General features: G+C 43.2%; 1 protein-coding gene across 10 annotated transcripts in view; it reads right to left on the reverse strand.

Moving 5' to 3' along the window:
- Pax8 (paired box 8) overlaps positions 1–19,510 on the reverse strand; it is a 59,275-nt gene that overhangs the window by 6,735 nt on the left and 33,030 nt on the right. For 3 of the 10 annotated variants that reach the window (XM_070013269.1, XM_070013266.1, XM_070013265.1), the window contains 6 exons: positions 18,420–18,508; positions 17,964–18,089; positions 17,517–17,692; positions 10,066–10,186; positions 9,398–9,607; positions 2,161–2,262 (listed from right to left, as the gene is read on the reverse strand). In XM_070013269.1, coding sequence (XP_069869370.1) covers positions 2,161–2,262; positions 9,398–9,607; positions 10,066–10,186; positions 17,517–17,692; positions 17,964–18,089; positions 18,420–18,508 — 824 coding nt within the window. The remainder of the gene's footprint in view (positions 1–2,160; positions 2,263–9,397; positions 9,608–10,065; positions 10,187–17,516; positions 17,693–17,963; positions 18,090–18,419; positions 18,509–19,510) is intronic. The other 7 variants (XM_070013268.1, XM_070013267.1, XM_070013271.1 and 4 more) reach the window with 4 other exon arrangements.

Genomic DNA, 19,510 nt, shown 5'->3' on the forward strand with positions numbered 1-19,510 from the left:
TTCTGGCCCTTTTTGGTCTATTTACCCAAAACTTGCATCTTTATTTCTGATATAATCAGGGGTAGGGAGGGCAGTGTGATGAAGCAGAAACATCCCCAGATTTGAAATTCAAGGGCCTGTGTTTGAATCCCTCTGCCACTTAGTATTGTTATGACCTTGAGTATACCATTTTACTTTTCTAGCCCCAGTTATTTTTATTTGTTTTGTGAAACTAGTTATCATCAACCCTTCCCCAATCTTATGATAAGGATTAAGTGGGAACTAAAGTATGTATGAAAGGCCAGGCATGCAAAGGGCATAATAAATGATCACCTCTTCCTTTCCATAATTAATTGGAGAATGTCATTGATATGACTAACTTTAAGCATTATTATGTACCTACAGGTATGCAGTTGGTGCTCCTTGAATTTATTGACTTCAATTGAGGAAGTCCTCATTCTATCAACTGGGATACCATAGGATGGTAAGAGATGGACATAGAATTTTCCTGCAAAAACAATCTGCAGGAATTCATTTGCACAAAGGCTTCCCTAGGAGCCAGGTGAATAGAACTGCATCTTATGAAAACTTACTGGAAAGCTATCTTCTATGTAAGACAAGACCCCTCTCTTTTGCAATCCACTTACAGTCTGTGTGGTAGTTGTGTATGTGTGTTTCTTCATTGCAGTTGCTCTGGCTTAGGCCTTTCTGGAAACAACCTGGGGGCCTTTGATGAGAGGCCCATGCCTTTCAGCTACCTCACAGGTCAACTTTTGGCCTCAGGAACCCCTTGCCCTGGGCCTGCCCTCAAGGAATGATTCATAATTAAGAGAAAAGCCTTGCCTTTATGTTTCTTCCTCCTCCTCTAAGCAGGCAGCAGGGGAAGGTAGAAGGACTAGAAGGGGAGGGGAGGGGGAGACTGAAGCTTGGGATTTTGATTGAGAGGCCCCATTATCCACACTCTTAAAAAAATAACCGAATCTTTTCCTTTTTTATCTTGACCAATCTCATTTCACGCTCCAGAAGAGGAAGGAGGGAGGGAGGCAGTCCGGGGCCAGGAGGGAGAGAGGAGTCAGTATTCTGTATTTTCAACGCTGCATTAAGCACATTGCCACGGTAACGTGCAGCAACAAGTGCCAGCTCAGCAGGTTCCCAGGGAGCAGAGCCTCCTTCCCTCCCTCATTCTCTCTCCCTCCCTTCCTTCTGCCCAGGAGAGCCCAGCCCACCTGCCTCTGCACAGGGTACCCAGAGTGGGTGGCTGGCAAACATTAACCCCTGCCAAGGGAAGCAGGCTTGGGTGAATGTACAAGTTTCTAGGCCAGAGCCAGGGAGACTGTTTCCTGGGTTGCACAGGGGTCAAACATACCCTGAGATTAGAGCCTCTTCTGTGAGCTCCAGACCACTCCAGGGCCTATCTGTGAAGTGGAAATGTGTAAGATCTACTCTATCTATCCCAGTGTTTTTCCAATCTGGCTTCTAAAAGAGACTTTAGCAAAGAAACTACCACCATCCTCTTCATTTGTCTAGAACTTGTCCTCCTAGGTTACCATTGGGTGATAATTACAGACAAAGAAAACCAAATGACTGGCAGGTAGGGCTCCTGACAATTCAAATGAGGATAGAGAGATATTCATACTCTATGGTACCCTCAGTACCTAGAACCTGAACCTTCTCATGCAGAATTGCAAGAGTTGAGGATGCAAAAGAGAATGTCAGTCATTGTATTCAGATCTTACAGATGGGGTTAACTGAGATTCATCAGTTAAATCAGTTAAATCAACTGCATGAGGACCAGTCTCACCTATGGCTCATCTATTTGACCAGTCCCTCCACATACTCCATTAGTATTCACTAAGTCAGTGAAAAAAGTAGAAAGAAGTAAAAGCTTGGAATTGAACCCAGGTCTGCCCCAGCCCATCCTTTTCATCATGGTGGATAATATGGATGATCTTGGAAGGAGGCTGAGCTGATGCAAGTTAAAGAGCCAAAATGATACTGGGGCATTTTCGCATGGTGTTTGCAAGAAAGTATTTCTTTGGTCCATTATTTGATGCCCTTGAATTGAAGCTATGAATTGGGCCTATGGACAGGTCTCAACCTATCTCTTTCCTCTTTTGCCCAACCCCTTCTTTCAACACTTCCTTTCATAATGTTCCTTCTCCTGCCAATCCCTCCTCTTACCTGCCACCATGCCTGCAATGGCAGAAGAGGCATAGCTGCCCTGTCCACTGGTGGGGATGTGGGGTGGGTATCCGGGTAGCGTGGGCCCCACCATCTCTCGCCCTGAAAAAATACAACAGAGTTATCAGTGTAGAGGGTTCCCATGCTTATCTTCTCACTCAACGAGCTTTAGCAAATCTTCTTTCAGCCATTCCCAAGCCCTCCAAGGCCATTCCCCAAATCATCTCTCTTCCCTCTAAACCCAGGTCCTTGTCTCCTCTAGAAGGGCTCTCAGTGCTATTAGTGCAGTCTTCTTTTATTTTCTGGTCTCCAGTGGTTTTATTTACATAAATATGTGTTTTGAATCTTGGTTCCCTTGCCCAGCATAGTGATAGGCATCAATGGCCTAAAATAACCAGAAGCCACTTGACTCAAAGCATCTCTTTCCTCAGAAAGTACCAGTTCTAAGAGAACCAAGAATCAGATCCTGGAAACAGATGACAGATGTGTGGCCCTCTGCTTATTACTTCCCTTTTTTGATCCTGGAATAGATACTGATTCAACCATCATACCATTTTCCACTGGGCCAGTGAGGGGGTTTCTATATCTTCTAGGTGGATATAATTTATCAGAGATACAAGTGACATGAAACCTATTGGCTGTCCCTGACCTAAAAGGATGAGAGATATGTAGCTTTCACATGACTATGAACTATATACATTATTTTCTTTTTTGCCAGTACTGAGACTTGAACTCAAGACCTCACATTCTCATTTAGCTTTTGCACTTACAGCTGGCACTCTGCCACTTAAGCAGTGCCTCTAGTTCCATCTTTTGGTTGGTTAATTGGAAATAAGAGTCTCTTAGATTTTGGTACTTGGGCTGGCTTTGAACCTAAATCTTCAAATCTCAGTTTTCTAAGCAGCTAGGTTTATAGACATAAGCCACTGGTGCCCAGTCTCAAATACATTTCTAAACTTTTTTTTTGCAGCAAAACACTGATCTCCCTTTGTCTATAATTTTGAGCCATACCCACATTTGGAGATACCAAGGCAGTTCTAGAAATTAAATCCCATCTTCTTGTCTCTATGTGTTCACATCAGGAAGAGAAAGCCTAAAGTCTCCATTTAGGATACCAACCTGACCTGATTATCCTCTCCCCATGTACTTCCTGCCCAACTGCCAGGACCCCTGGTATGTTCTCTTCCATCATCTCTATTTTCTGTGGATACAGACCAGAATCTGCTTCACTTAAGGATTTTAGTTTGTCTAGGTCTGTCCAATAGGTGACAACTGTCCCAGCATGCTTATTAATAATAATTATTTTTGACCAGGTACCAGTGGTTCATGCCTGTAATTCTAGCTGTTCAAGTGACCTAGATCTGAAAGATTGAGGTTTCAGCTCAGGCAGAAAAATCAGAGATTCTGTCTCTAACATAATCATCAAAAAGCAGAGCTGGTGGAATGGCTTAAGTAGTAGAGTGTCTGCTGAACAAGAAAGCTAAGCAAGCACAAGGCCCCGAGTTCATACTGTGATACTGGCAAAATATTAATAATAAAATAATGGTCATATTTCTCTCAAAAAGCTCCAGCTTGAATGATGTGCTATTTCATCATCCTAGTTCTTGCTGACGCCCACACAGTTTCTCAATCTGAATAATATTGACATTTTAGGCTAGTTAATTGTATGCTGTGGGACCATCATGTGAATTTCAGGATGTTGAGCAGCTCTACCCACTAGATTCCAGACATTGTCATATGTCCTCAGTGGGAGTGGGAGCTAAGGACCATTCTTTGAGATTATGACCTCTGCCACCTTCATGGGGCTGGTTTTTCCCTTAGGACCAATAGGTTGCCTGTAAGCCTAGTACATCAACTTACCATAGCCACCATCTCTGTGGTACTTCTCATCCCACTTTTCTCCCTTCCACCACCCCTCTATATATTCTCTCCTTCATACCTCAGGGCCTTGAAGGTACCCAGTCATGATGGATGGGAAGGTATAGCCCATGAAACTCTACAAGTTGTTAATGTTAAAATGCTTCTCTCCCTATAGTTTCTCCAGCACAATTATTTCATTCAACAAATACTTATTGTACAATGTATTTTTCTAGTATGTATAGTGCATTTTCCTAAGCACTCAGGGATACATCAGACAACAAAAGTGCTAACTATCTAGGCCAAGCATTAAGTGATGAAGCATAGACTGGGAAGGGCATTTGGAGCTGAGCTAGGGGATCAATAAAAGACCTGTCTCTTCAGTTTCCTCCTTTCCTCCTCCTCCTCCTCTTCCTCCTCTTCTTCGACTTCCTTGCCCCCCCCACCTCTCAGAAAGAGTATAGGAATTAGAGGATCTGTGGTCTTCATCCTGCTTTTATGGCTAACTTTCTAACTTTCTTCCATCTAAATACTAACTATGCACAATCTGGCTTAGCTTCCAAGATCAGGTGAGTCCAGGGAGATATAGCCATAGAGATGTTCATTTTCCGTGTACCCTTTGACTATCCACTTATGTACCATTTCTTCACATGCAAAATGATAGGTGGAGGGTGAGAATGAGAGTACCTTACATACCTTATTATTACTCTGAGGTTATCAGCATGATTCAAACCCAGAGTTTCATGCTTCAGATATACACTGATTAATGCAATGGATACATTTTAGAACTGATTATGTTAGTGGAGCCCTTACAGAATAAATCCTCTTTAGAATGAGTTTTCAGTGTTCTTATTTTAAATGGTATGGAGTTTTGAAACATCTGAACACCACCTTCTATTTGATTTCTACTGAAGGTTCCAGGCATAGTTGGTACTGCACCAAACAGGATAGAACCCATTGAAATTCTACACTTCTGTTCACATAACACAGGATCATCAGGAAAACCCAGAAAGGCATGAAAACATAAATATGGAAGAGAGAATTTTGATATATTTAGAGGGAGAGGGAGAATTAGAAAGAAGATAGACCACAGTAACTACTGAGCATGTGAAGAAGACCATACTGTGTTTAGCTCTCAAACTCAGTCCCCTTGATCCTAGGTGAATTACCTGGCCAGTCAAGAGAGGGAAGGAGTGATCTGAAGTTTCTAAGAACAGGAATTCAGGGTAGTACAGGGAGTGGATGGATGCCATGGCAGGGAGAAGTGAAAGAGAACAGTGACTCAGATCTAATAGTTTCTTTTTTCTTCTTTCCTCCTACTTCTAGGGGGCAGGGGAGAGGAGGAACTCTAGATCAGGCCAGATTATGGAAGACAAATCACTGAATTTCTCCATGACACAGGAGGAGATTTAGGATGAGAACCTGTAATTTGGGTTCATATTACTTTCTTTGGTAGAGGCTTCCTTGTATTGAGAAGGATTCAGAGGCAGTCTCTGTATCTGTTGTGATTAGGGGAAGGGTGATGGGATATGAGTCTTGGTTCTCAAGACAGTCACTTGCTAGTGCTGGTCTAGTATGTTCCTGGTCTCCTTCAGCTCTGGTAGCCACTCTCGTCTCTCTCCTGTCCTCATCCTGTCACTTTCCATCACCTGATCCTGCAGCTTCCTGAGCTATGTTGCTTAATAGGCAGAGTTCCAGAACACATACTCATTTTAGGCCCCAACGTAATCTATGGTATCCACTGGGATCCTACCCCATGTGCTTCAATCCCAACATTGTTCTTACAAGTGGAAATCATTGGGCTCTCCTTATATTCTGGTATCAACGATGTGATTTTCTCAAAGCAGGGTAAATTTCTGAATCAAATGACTGAAGAAAAATCCTAAATATTTCTCTTTATAAAACCTTGTCCTGCCAGGCACCAGTGGCTCATACCTGTAAACCTAGCTACTTAGGAGGCCCAGATTTGGAGATCACAGTTTGAAGTCAGTCAGGAAAACCCATGAGACTCTTAGCTCAAATTAATCACCAAAAATCCAAAAGTAGAGCTGAGGCTAGAGTGCTATCTTTGAGCAAAAAAGCTCAGAGACAGTACCCAGTCCCTGAGTGCAAGCCCCAGGACTGGTACAAAAACAAACAAACAAACAAAAAAAACAAAAAAGAAACAAATAAATAAAAATACCTGGTTTTCCTATAAAAACTACTAGTAAAGTTTTCTCCAGGATAGCTCTCACCTAAACTGCTACCATAGCTGTCTTAAGACTCTCTACTCCAATTCCTTAAAAAAATGATTTATTGGGCTAAAGTTGGTGGTAGCATACTTGTCCAGCTAACCCTAGCACTGAAAAAATGTGTTTTTTTTTCCCCCAGAAAGCCAAGAGACTTGTACCTTTCTTGGAAACAAGACTATAGAAGATGTGGGTTGGAGATACATCATCATGGTCTAAAAGTCCTACTTCTCAGTTTATTGAAGCTCTTTATCATGAATTTATCCTTGCTGGGGTAATTCCATCTCCTCTGTATTCATAAACATTTCCTGTGTAGGCATTTTTAAAAGAAGTTAACTGAGGCCTAGGACCAAGTTAATAGGTTGTGAAGTATGATTCCCTAAGAAAACTAAAGCACCCAGATCTATTGGCAAATATTCTAAATGGTAGAGATCAGGACCAGAAAGCCATTAGCTAGAGGAATTCAGAGGGTAGAGGTGTTCAGACTATTTCATCTGTCCTCTTTGATGTCTGCCCTCTATGTAGCCATTTTTCAATTCTTATCTTAGCAAGGAGAATTTATGGCAACCCAGAAATCTCTTTGACAGGCCTAAATATAATTTGTACAAAAGAATGGAGGAGGATACTAGACTCTTTGATGATAAAACCTAACTTTCTCCAAACTTTCTGATGACCTGAGTTGGAGTCAATCTTGTAGCAGCCAGAACAAGGCCAGCCTTGATGTCACAGTTGTGACCCATGTATGGGAATCTGCCTTGGAATATCTGAAGGGGACTGTCAGCAATCTTAGGTGAATTTCACTGTTCCTCAAACTCTATGGTTTCCACTTTCTTGACTGACTGGGATAAATTGAGCCTCAGAAAGTCAGTTACTCAACTGAACTAAGAAAAATTACATAGAGAGAAATAGGAAGCAGGTTAAAGGGGTTTCAGGGTATTGGAGGAAGGTTTTGATGGGGTCACACAGCAGAGAAGAGCTAGAAAGGTTCATATCCGTTAGAACTAATTATGAAATAAAAACTAACCAGGATCCTTCTTCCTTTCCCCTTGATTGCAACATTTTCCAGGAATAATTTTGTCTCTGCTTCCTTTTTCTTATTTCAAATGTAATTCTCTCCCTCCTATAGATGGATTTATAGCCCCCAGGCTCTTGAGCTCATTCCCTTCCTATTTTTCCTCATCCTAGCATTTCCTCCTAGCCCTCCCACCAGAGCTTAGCTATATACTAAGTAGTTACGTTCAATCTTGACCAATGGTATCAGGCAGGTGGCCAGTCTGGAAGGAGCTCGAGGGCTGATGTCCTGAACTCATCATGGACACTAGCTATCATCAGCCTTGAGCTAGAGAACTAGGCTTGGCTGTGAACTATAGCTTTGGCTTGCTTGCTGGATACTTATCTGGACCCTACTCTCACCATTCCAGGGTACTCAGCCTCCTGGCCTCTATGCTGAATCTCCAATGCTGTGGCTAGTCTACATGGTTGCTTGAACCTACCCTTTAGCACTCTAGAGGCCTGATTTGGGGTCATATGGCTGAGGACTTGCTGATGCTGTATATTTGGCTGCTTGCTGTCTGGATGACTACCTGGTATCTACTGCTAGTTGCTTTGTCTTATAGGTTGGATGACCTCCCAATCCTGCAGCTGCCTTGCAGAACAAGCATGTTCACTAAATTAACAGCTGATAAGATATTGGATACATTAACTCTGATTGATTGCATGTTGACAGGGAATCCTGCAGCCTTAAAAGGGTGATAATGAGAAATTTGGGCCTCAGGGTCAGAGTTTGCCTGGACTGTTTCAATAGAACTTTATGTCATAGACCCTGTCTGTTGTTCTGATCTGTCTCCCAGTTCCCAGCTGCTCTCTGTCCTCTTTCTCAGTCTACACACTAACTTAAAAACTGCGCTTGACATCATGTGCTTCATCCAAACGTTCACCTCTGACTTGGTTCACCTCAGGGCTCAGACCATTTCCACAAGACACACAAGTATGCCCCACAATCCAAGCTGTCCTTCCCAGCAGGCATTGCCCTTCCCTCTCTGCATCCCATTTTTTTTTTCCTTTTTTTGGGTCCGGTCGTGGGGCTTGAACTCTTGGCCTGGGCGCTGTCCCTCAGCTCTTCAGCTCAAGGCTAGCACTCTACCACTTGAGCCACAGCGCCACTTCCAGCTTTTTTTCTTTTTGCTTATGTGGTGCTGAGGAATGGAACCCAGGGCCTCATGCATGCAAGGCAAGTGCTCTACCACTGAGCCATCTTCCCAGCCCTGCATCCCATTTTCTTTACAGGTTTTTCTCTTTTAATCACTTTGGTCAAAATAACTCTGCTGCTGACTTCATACTGTTGAGATTTCAATTTCTGAGTCAACTTCCCCTACCTTGTCTCAGATCCTTAAACACTGCCTCTCTGCCCCCCACACTGGGTGTCCATCTTCATCATAATGCTTCCTGCATAGATGCAGGTATGCATATGACATTTTTTAAAAATCCCAGATGCTACACAGGAATTGCAGTCACTTTTAAGAATGGACCTATGACCTTGAATCAAAGGACCTGTGGTCCTTCTGGGCTGGCAAGATGGTGTTTTCCTGGTTCAATTTTCCTGGTTCAAGTCCCAGAGTTTTCTGGGGGCAGGGTTCTCTACCTCAAAGAGAGTAGCTCTTCACTGGGTTACCTGGCTTCTGTAAACACTTTCACTTCAAGGTGCCTTGTGACTGTGGGTTGTCTCTGTACCAGCTCTTCCTGCTCCACCTTCCCCTGGTCTTTGCTCTAGTATCTCAAGATGGTTGGGTTGGGGAGCAATAGACAGGGAGAATACCCTTTGGCACTAGAAACCTGCATCTTTGGAGACAGTTCTCAAAGGAAGAGACATCTAGTTGGCATTCTCTCTTGGTTCCTTGCCTTAGGATCCTTGTCCTTTCATGTAGTAATAAACCTCACTTTCCGTTGCCACCTGTCTTTCTCAACATGGAGAACTACCCTTTGGCATTAGCAGCTCCAAAAAGTCCTGGAGGAGTTAGGGAATAGTATGATGCTGGGCAAGTTTGGGACCAAAGCCAGGCTGGACCCAAACCAAGGGACTTTGGCTGACCCTGATGACCTCCCTCCCTCCCCTTGCAATACCTGAGAATCCTTGAGGGACCTCCCAGTCATACCTGAGAGGAGGGCCTGGCCCGTGAACTGCCCGTACACGGAGGCAGCATGGGGAAATGCATTGAAGGGCGGGACCGAGGGCCCGGCTGGGCCCCCACAGCCGACTTGCTGCAGATCCAAAAAGGCGGAGCTAGATAAAGAGGAAGGGGTGGAGCTAGAACTGGATAGCTCCGGGGTTTCCTGCTTTATGGCGAAGGGTGAATGAGGATCTGCTGGAGGGAGGGAGACAACAAGGAGAGAGGGGTGTGAGATGGTGGGGCGGGAACATGCACAAATCAAGCCATGAGATGTGGGAGGGATTGAGCGGTGGCTTGGGAGTAGGGAGGCCTGGCTGCTCTTGGAGTCTGGGTCTGGGATGGGGTGGAGTGGGGAGTAGCCAGGGTTGCGTGGTGTTCCTCAGGGTGAATGAGGTGGGAGCCCGATGCTCTACCTCCCTGTCAGGTGCCTTCTGCCACCAGTGTAGACTGAGAAAGGTGTGTACCCGAAGGACCGAACCCAAGAGGCCAAGGCCAACCCCTTTGCCTCACTTTGAGGCCCAGACAGCATAACCCGCCACTCTTCTCCAGGCAAGCACCTCAGTCACCTTCCTTCTGCCAGCCAGCCACCTTTGCCTTCCCCTCCTTTCCAGCCCACTTTTCATAGCTGGGTCCAGTTGGCCCAGGAATCCTACCTGCCACCACAGGGTAGGTCTGGTGTGTTGAGAGGTTGCGCCCCAAGGGCGTATTGGAGGGAGTCAGAGTAGCCTTCCCATCATCCAGGGCACTGTTGAGCAAGGGCAGTGGGTAGAGGCCCTGGGGAATAAAGAAAAGTCAACAGGACAGAGGCACCTGGGCAAGCTAGCCTTCCTACAGAGCCTATGACCCATCTTTGGACTTGGTGGTGGTAATTTCCCCAGGAAAGTTTCCATTGCTCTTTGCCCCCATCCTTTTCAGCCTGAGCTCTACTTGGCATGACTCATACATTTGGATTCTCTTACTGTTCTGTTGTTGGCTTAGGGCTTCTCCTTTCAGGTTCTACAATTCAAGGTCAAATGGGAGGCAAGGTATGATATAGAGTCTTGGATGGATGCTGGTCTCCTTCCTCAGCTTTTCATATGGCTTAGTTCTAGAGTATAGGACACAGCTAAGGGCCAAAACAGGCAACCCATAGGCTGGAGTCCTTCATTGTACTGTTAATTTATTCTTTCCAGATCATAAATGCAGGTTCAAGGAGTGAAGACACTCATGCCCCTCCACTCTGGAGTGGAGCTAGGATTCAGATTTGATTGTTTCTGTTGTCAACTTCTAACCTGATGGCAAGGATAACTTCTTACATTTGCAAAAAGCTGACTTTTGGGCCTTCCCTTTGTCATTCTTACCAAGTTTCCCCAGCATCTGTATGGCTTAGACCTGTAAGATTATGTATGTATCATACACTGAGTGTCTAAACCTCAGACTGTGATGTTCAAGCTTTTTCTATTGAAATCAGAACTTCAAAATGCTGACATGGGTGTTCTGTTCCACAGAACAGGCGGGTTTCATCTCTCTCTCTCTCTCTCTCTCTCTCTCTCTCTCTATATATATATATATATATACATATACACACATATACAATATACATATATGTGTATGTATACATATATGTATATGTGTATATATACATATATATAATCTTCAAGCAAATAGAAGCATTCAGGTTAGCTTGGAAGATAGTTGGGGTTAATTTTATTTGAAAAACTCTTATCAAGAACTTGGGGAGATTCATTAGGAAATAGAAAAACTTGGAAAAAATTATATTAAGTGAAGTAACCAGGCCAAAAGAAACATATGTCCCATGGTTTCCCTTATTTGCAATAACTAGTACATGTCCAGGACAAGCAAAACAGGTCAAAAGCTATGTACATATAATCATAAAAGATGATGTTAAGGAAGTGAAGGGTAAACAAAGGAGGAGGCTGCAATGCTTGGTAAGAAATGTATGCATTATCCTGCCCATGTAATTGTAGCCCCTCTGTACAGTATGTTCCCAAATAAAATAAAATACAATTAAAAAAAAAAGATGATGTTAAGTGAAATGAACCTCAAGACAGGGACACAAGTGGTTTTTTCCTTGCTTGCTATTGTTTTTAATGTACTTATAATGCACTATGTGATTCTTTTGTATGTTCTTCCCCTACAGTATCACTGTATCTGATTCCGGTGTCCTGCATCTTGTATATACATTTTTATAATTTGGGGAGGGGAAGGGATATAACAAAATGCTTAAATAAGGATATAGGTTGACCCATTGTAGCAATGAGATGTACAAGACACTATGTTGAAAATGAACTTTACAATTTCGGGGGTGGGGAGGGAGAAGTGGGGGAGAGGGAAGGGATGATAGGGGAAGAACAAAGGAGGAGGTAACAATGTTTGATAGGAAATGTACTCATTACCCTACTCATGTAACTCTAAGCCTTCTGTACAGTATTTTTACAATAAAAAATATGGAAAAAAAGCACTTGGAGAGGGGGGTTTCAATAACAACTCATTGTAGATTCCTACTGTCTTCCCCCAATGTGTATGCATGGTTATAGCCTAAGTTTCTCCTTCAAAATGGAACTTGTTCAATTAAAAGCATAAATACATTCCTTCCTCCTCATGACTCTTCCATCAGGAAGGATCAGAAAACATCCATTGCTCACATGAGATCACATACATTACAAATTCAGTGTATAAAATATTGTACAAAACAGAAATTGAAGAATGTTGCATAGTTGCCTAAGTATGTTATGTTGCATAGTTGCCTAAGTATGTTACTAAAGACAACGACTTTCAGTGATTTCTATTGAGCAAGGCTCTCCTAGGAGCCACAGCACTTTCTGTTTGCATGCTGGGCACTTTTGGAAGCTGTATTCAATTCTAGAGGCCACCAGGGCATCATCAGCCTGTAGCAGCAATTATGGACTAAATAGTGCTCTGGTTGCATTCCTTCTGAGGAGGTCCACTTAGAGACAGGGTGGAGTTGCTTGACTGAATGAAACTAAGCAAATACCTAATTTCTAGAGAATGCAAGAACAATTTCAAATGCTATATGAATGTGTTGGCTTGGTATAAAATATTTTTATGCCAAAATTTAGGCAGTTCAGTAAGAAAAAGAAATCTATATAGTAAAAAATAAATTGATGCTGCTGCAAATTTCAGTGGTTTAAACATTCTAGTGTTTTATTTTTCTGGGATTGAACTTGAATTGATGGCAGGGGGCACAATGTTCAGCACTTGAGTTAGATCTCTGATTCTGCAATGGTAGCATGAGTCTACCTGTCTTCTTAGAGTCTTGGTTTATCTCACCTGTAAGAATGGGGATATTAGAATGGGGATTATAATACTAATGTAAAGATTAAGTGGGATTTTATATTCAGTACTTTTATAAAGTACTTAGAACATAGGACTTGGTAACAATAGAAATAGGTACTCATAAATAGTGATGACAGGTATAGGATCATAGGACTTTAGGATGGTGAAAAGAGGCAGAGGCTGCCAAATTCTTGATCTCTATAATTCTTTTTCCCAGTCCTAGGGCTTGAACTCAGGACCTAGGTACTATCCTTGAGCTTCTTTTGTTCAAGGTTAGTGCTCCACCCCTTGAGCCATACCTCCACTTCTGATTTTTAGGTAGTTTAGTGGAGATAGGAGTCTCATAGACTTTCCTGCCTGGGTTGGCTTTGAACATTGATCCTTCTATCTCAGCCTCCTGAGTAGCTAGGAGTATAGGCGTGAGCCACCAGCACTCAGCTCTATCATAAAATTTTTATTCTGTTGATCTGACTCTGGATGGGCTTGTATAATACACGAAGAACTATATGGACTCCAATTATGTCTGGTAGTAAAATAGCAACCACAAATGACCACATGATGTAGCTGTTGAACATCTTAATCAGTTTTCCAAACAAGAAGTATCTGTCTTCATCAAGAAGACAGAGTGCTAAGATCAAGTATGCATATCTGTGTTTCTTCTGGTGGCTTTCAAGTCAGAGGGCTTTCCCATGCCCAGGTGAGAGAAAACAGTGTACTCTGGCAGTACACTCACTCACCAAAGGCAGGAAAGACAAGGGCTCTGACTTTGTCTGGCTTCTTTCTGCTTCTCACAACCAGTTGTTAATGGACACTGTCCTAGGCATCTGTTTCCTATTTTATAGTCTGAATGGTTGGAGAAATTCAAATTGTTTTCAAATGTCTTTATTTCATTTGGTCTTTAAATTAGAATATACATGAAACTCCATATCAACACAGATAATAACTGACCTGCTTGATAAAACCAGGGCTGGCATTTTCAACCATCTGTTTCTCTAAGTCCTCTCTATGCCTCTTGGTCCTTGGCTATCTCCACACAAATAGAAAAGCTGGACTAAGATCTCTGCAAGGTCTGTTCTAGATCTGAGTCTCTCATTCCAGGATTCCCCTTGTATATGTGCCAGCATAGCACAGGGCCTCCCTGAAACCAAGCAGGGTCCTTTGAGAGCTTACTGATGGAACCAGGAAATGGCTCTGGGATGCAGCAGGTATCCAGGGTCACCTCAGTAGACTTTATTTACTCCCCCAGAGGGTCTGATGTGGGTACACTGGGTTTTATAGACTTATTCTCATGGAGTGGGCTTCCTGCAGTCCTACCATTGAACACTTATTTCCCTCCAAGAACCACTCATGGACTTAAGGATGAACACTCAGGCACATTCCCCAGGTCTGTTGATGGCCAGCTTTCCTTGTATTCTTCATAGTTGTCACAGCTAAGGCTGATAAAAATGGCTAACAGATTGCTTGCCCAGCTACAGGGGGCTGGCATGGGGCCAGAAGCCAAGCCAGTCACTGGTAGTCAATTCAGCTGATTATTGACATCATCTCTATTGTCTACAGATTTTAAAGATGTGTTAGTGGCTCATACCTGTAATCCTAGCTACTCAGGAGGATCATGGTTCGAAGACAGCCTGGGCAGAAAAGTCTGAGAGACTCTTATCTCCAATAAACCACTCAGAAAAAACCAAAGTGGCATTGTGGCTCAAGTGGTAGAATGCTAGCCTTGAGCACAAAGAGGCTCATGGACAGCATCAAGGCTGTCTAGCCTGCCCTCACCCTCCCCCCACCAAATGTATATATAGGTTTGCCTCACTTATAGTGTTAGCAGAAAGGGGCAATAGAGTTCACCCTGAAGATACGCCTCAGCTTGTTGACTTGGTGCACTGAGGGGAGACAGATACTGAAACTCTTGACAGATAATAATGAACTGAATTCCGTGGCTGTCAGCTTTGTAGTCTTTGTTGGCCTCAGGGTGGGACCTCTCACATCTCTGTCAGCTTTTCATAGATGTCAACCAATTGTAATCCATTTTACCTGTCCTGAGCACTGGAAAGAAAACTTCCCTGCAGCTTGTGATTTATTGTTCTGGATTTCTCAACTTCTTCATTTGTACATTCATTTGATATGCTTTATTGAGTAGCTATTAAAAGAGGGGCACTGGATTTCAAATGTAGCTCAGCAGGAGAGGCCTTGCCTAGCATGAGGCCATGAGTTTGATCCCAGTGAAGCAAGATAGATAGATACATAGATAGATAGATGGATAGATAGATATATAGATAGAACAGATGGAATAGATATAGTTGGATATGTTTAAAAGGATAGATATATAAATGATAAAAAGATAGATATGATAGATGGATGGATAGATGTACAATATTAAGTGCTACAGATAAAAATGTCTCTCAAAGAATATCAATACCAAATTTCAAACTCTACTATAAAGCCATAGTAATCAAAACAGCTTGGTATTGGCATAAGAACAGACCCCAGGACCAATGGAATAGAATTGAAAACCCAGAAATGAACCTACAGACCTATAGCCATCTAATCTTCGATAAGGAAGCTAAAACAATAGAATGGAAGAAAGACAGCCTCTTCAGTAAATGGTGCTGGCAAAATTGGTTAACTACATGTAGAAAACTAAAGCTAGATCCTTATATATCACCCTGCACCAGAATCAACTCCAAATGGATCAAAGACCTTGAACTCAAAGCAGACACTCTGAAAACATTACAGGATGGAATAGGAGAAACCTTAGGTCTCCTTGGCTCAGGCCGAAATTTTCTGAATAGAGACCCAGAAGCACAACAAATCAAAGAAAGGTTGGACAAATGGGATTGCATAAGGTTGCAGAGCTTCTGCAGGGCAAATGACATAGCTAGCAAGATCAATAGAAAGCCCACGGATTGGGAGAAGATCTTTACCAGCCATACAACGGACAAGGGTCTCATATCTAAAATATACTTGGAACTCAAAAAATTAAACCCCCCAACAACAAATCCTCAAAGAAACAACTGCCCAATAAATAAGTGGGCGAAAGACTTAAAGAGAAGCTTCTCTGAAGAAGAAAGAAGGATGGCCAATAGACACATGAAGAAATGTTCAACATCCCTAGCCATAAAAGAAATGCAAATCAAAACAACATTGAGATATCACCTCACTCCAGTTAGAACAGCAAAAATCAAGAACTCTAACAACAACAGATGCTGGAGGGGATGTGGACAGAAAGGAACCTTACTTCATTGTTGGTGGGAATGTAAACTTGTTCAACCACTTTGGAAAGCAGTATGGAGGTTCCTCAAAAGACTTCACATAGATCTCCCCTATGATCCAGCAATCCCATTTGGGCATTTACCCAAATGTTTACAAACAAGACCACACTAAAGCTACCAGCACAACTATGTTTATTGCAGCATTATTTACCATAGCTAAGATATGGAACCAACCCAGATGCCCCTCAGTAGATGAATGGATCAAGAAAATGTGGTATATATACACAATGGAATTCTATGCCTCCATCAGAAAGAATGACATTTCCCCATTTGTTAGGAAATGGAAAGGCTTGGAAAAAATTATATTAAGTGAAGTAAGCCAGGCCCAAAGAAGCATAGGTCCCATGGTTTCCCTTATTTGCAATATCTAGTATAGGTATGAGTCAAGCAGAAAAGGTCAGATAATGTGATGTTAGGAAAATGAACCCTTAAATATGTATTTTAATGTTTTCGTTTCTTTCATGCATATGTTTCTAACGCATTTATAAGATTATTTCTTTGTTGCTTTGTATGTCCCTCCCCCACAGTGTAACCCCCGCTTTCACTATATTTGATGTCAGTATAACATGTGGAGGAGATGGGGACAAACAAGTCGTTTAAGGATTCAGGTGGACCTGTTGCAACAATGAGAAGTACAAAATGTCATGTCAAAACCAGGTTTACAATGTTGGTGTGGGGGGGGGAGGGGGTATAATTGGGTGGGGGGAGGAGGGAGGCTGGGAAGGGAGTTGAAGGGTAAACAAAGGAGGAGGCTGCAATGCTTGGTAAGAAATGTATGCATTATCCTGCCCATGTAATTGTAGCCCCTCTGTACAGTATGTTCTCAAATAAAATAAAATAATATTAAAAAAAATGTCTCTCAAAGAGTCTCAAAAAGTCTCTCAAGAGACTTCCCTGTCTTTACCCTTCTATCCACTAGATTTTTATGATGCACCATGAGAAGGCACTGAGAGACACCTGTAGGTCATGAAGAATCACAGACACAAGGGGGAAGCATTACAGCTGATAGGCAGGGACAAATTTGCATTCGGGATAATTGAGCTGAGTCACAAAAGCTAACTGGTATTTTTCCAGGCAAAGAAGTGGGAGGAAAGGCATGCTGTGAGGAGAGCAGCTGGCCCAAGGGCAGAGAGGCATGAACGAGCATGGCGTGCTTGGGGACTGAGTAACACAGAATCTGGGCTGTGCCAGGGAAGCAGAGTTTGGGCTGGGAGTTTTGTTGACATAGTCACTGGAAGACTTTCAAGCTTCCATACTATAGTTGGGGTGGTCTTGCCTTCTGATCTGGGAAAGCCACTGATGACAAAGGGACAGGGCCAGCAAGTTATGTTGCCCTTCAGTGAAAGGGCCAGGTTCAGGTTGTTTGAAGGAAGGAAAGAAGATTGGGAGAAGAGGAAGATACAGGGCCTCATGTCTGGTTGCATGAAGCATGAAGCCTGGGTCCCAACCCCATAAGAGGCAACTTTATGGGGCCTGAAAGAATGTCTTACTCTAGGCCTTGCCCACCCCTGCTTACCTTCCGTAGCCCACATCCTTACCTGCTCGCCTTTGGTGTGGCTGGGGGAGGCATAGGCCTCTGAGTAATGCTGTCGCTCAAAGGGGCACTCAAGAGGCTCCAGGTGGTGCTGACTGAAGGCGTCGGTGCGAAGGTGCTTTCGGGGCCCATTGCTGCTACTCTGTGAGTCAATGCTCAGCCGGCAGCTGTCCTGGTCACCTGGTACCCCGTAGCATGGAGAAAGCTTTCAGATGAACCCCCTACCCATTCCCTAGGTTACAGCAGAGGAACAGACAGGCTGAAGAGTGAGGAAAAGTTCAGGTTCTGTGCTGACTGGGACAATGAAGATACTAGGGCATGTGACTACTGCCATTGAGGAGTAGCAGAACCCTACTAAGTACTAAGCCAGGAAGGGAAAAGCATTTCTCCCCATCAAAAATCTGAAATTGCCCTCCCACACCCGACCTTCCTGTCCCCCTTCAGTACTCACTGTCATCCATCTTTCTCTTGCTGTCACTACCAGGCTGAGCAATTCCCAGAAGCCCATTGATGGAGTAGGTTGAGCCCAAAGAATCTGATTGTGGTGATTCTGGTGGTGTTACAGCTGAACTGGGGACTGCAGAGGGATAAGAAGGAGGGGATTAATCAGGATATGAGGGCGACCCCTCCTCACAGCACCTGCTGCCACCATGGCCTGGACAGGTTGGAGGTTATTCCTCCCCAGGGCCTGTTAGTAGAAAGGCTTTAGAATTGCTGTTGTGTGATGTTTCAACTTCTCCACATCTCAGTGCATCTTCTGTGGAAATTGGCTAGGCTTCATCTTAGCATCTCAGCTCAGTCCAGGCACAAGCTTACAAGTATACACATGCTTGTGTAGGTTTGTTTGTATGTCTCTGTTTGTGAGGCCTTAGATAGGGTATTTATGTCTGAGTCCCTCAATACTCACTCAATGTGTGTCCTGGGCTCAAGGACTTGGTGGCCACACAACTGTCCATGGGGAGGTTAAATGGTTGCTGCACTTTGGTCCGAATGATTCTATGAGAAAGAAAAGAAAAGCAATTAAAGATAAAACAACTCCTAACTGCCCCAGCTTCTGTCACCTTTATGACATCCCACTTGACTATCTCAAAAGCTATCTTTAACTTATCTAGTTCACAGTTAAACCCAGGACCTCATTCCTCAGACTCAGTTCTCCTTCATATTCCCATTACATGATTGGAACCATGGACCACTCAAGGCAGAAATACAATGGAGCTTAACAATGGAGCTTCCCTATCTTTCCTGTTAACCTCTACCCATTTCTCTTTGTATCTCCTTAATACCTCAGAGCATGCCACTACCAACCTTCTCCCTCCATGGGTACTCCCTGGAACAACCCATTCACTCATGAATCTCTAGTTGATTCTTTCCATGGCAGCCAGAGGGAGCTTTTGAAATGCAAGGCAGCCTCCTGCTTAAACTATGTTAGGGGTTTCCCTTTGTTTCATAGGTCCAAGGTTTGAATATGTAACAAGGCCATCGGCTGGCCCCAAAGGGTGATATTCTGCTAACTTCTCCAAACTCGATGAAGCTCTCATACTCTCTGTCTACTAGCTTTCTTTCACCTTCTTGTGTAAGATCTTGTTAGTCATAAGGATTCTCTGCATGTGCTGTATCAAAGTTCTTTTGTTCTCATTTTCATCTAGTTAATTCTTACTCAGATTTTTTTCTTAGTAAAAGCCTTTTGTAACCTTCTGGTTATGAAACTAAGTCACCCTATGCTAGCTCATATGTGCTCAGTTTCTTGTCCTCTACAGGATGCCAGGCTACATTTTCACAATGACTGTGAGGTTCTTGGTTTGCGTCTGTTCCTATGAGACTGTAAGCTTCACTTGGAAAAGAACTATGTGTCCCCAGGTCTAATACATAGAAATGAGGGAAATATGTGTGAGTGAATGAATGAATGTGTGAGTGAATGAATGAGTAGGTAAATGATTGAGGTAGTGAGTGAATAATTAAAGGACTAAATGAAAGGTCAGGTTAGACTTCAAGAAAAGA

This window comes from Dipodomys merriami, unplaced genomic scaffold (assembly GCF_024711535.1).
Source record: "Dipodomys merriami isolate MVZ:Mamm:240054 unplaced genomic scaffold, mDipMer1.0.p SCAF_90, whole genome shotgun sequence".
Classification (NCBI taxonomy): domain Eukaryota; kingdom Metazoa; phylum Chordata; class Mammalia; order Rodentia; family Heteromyidae; genus Dipodomys; species Dipodomys merriami.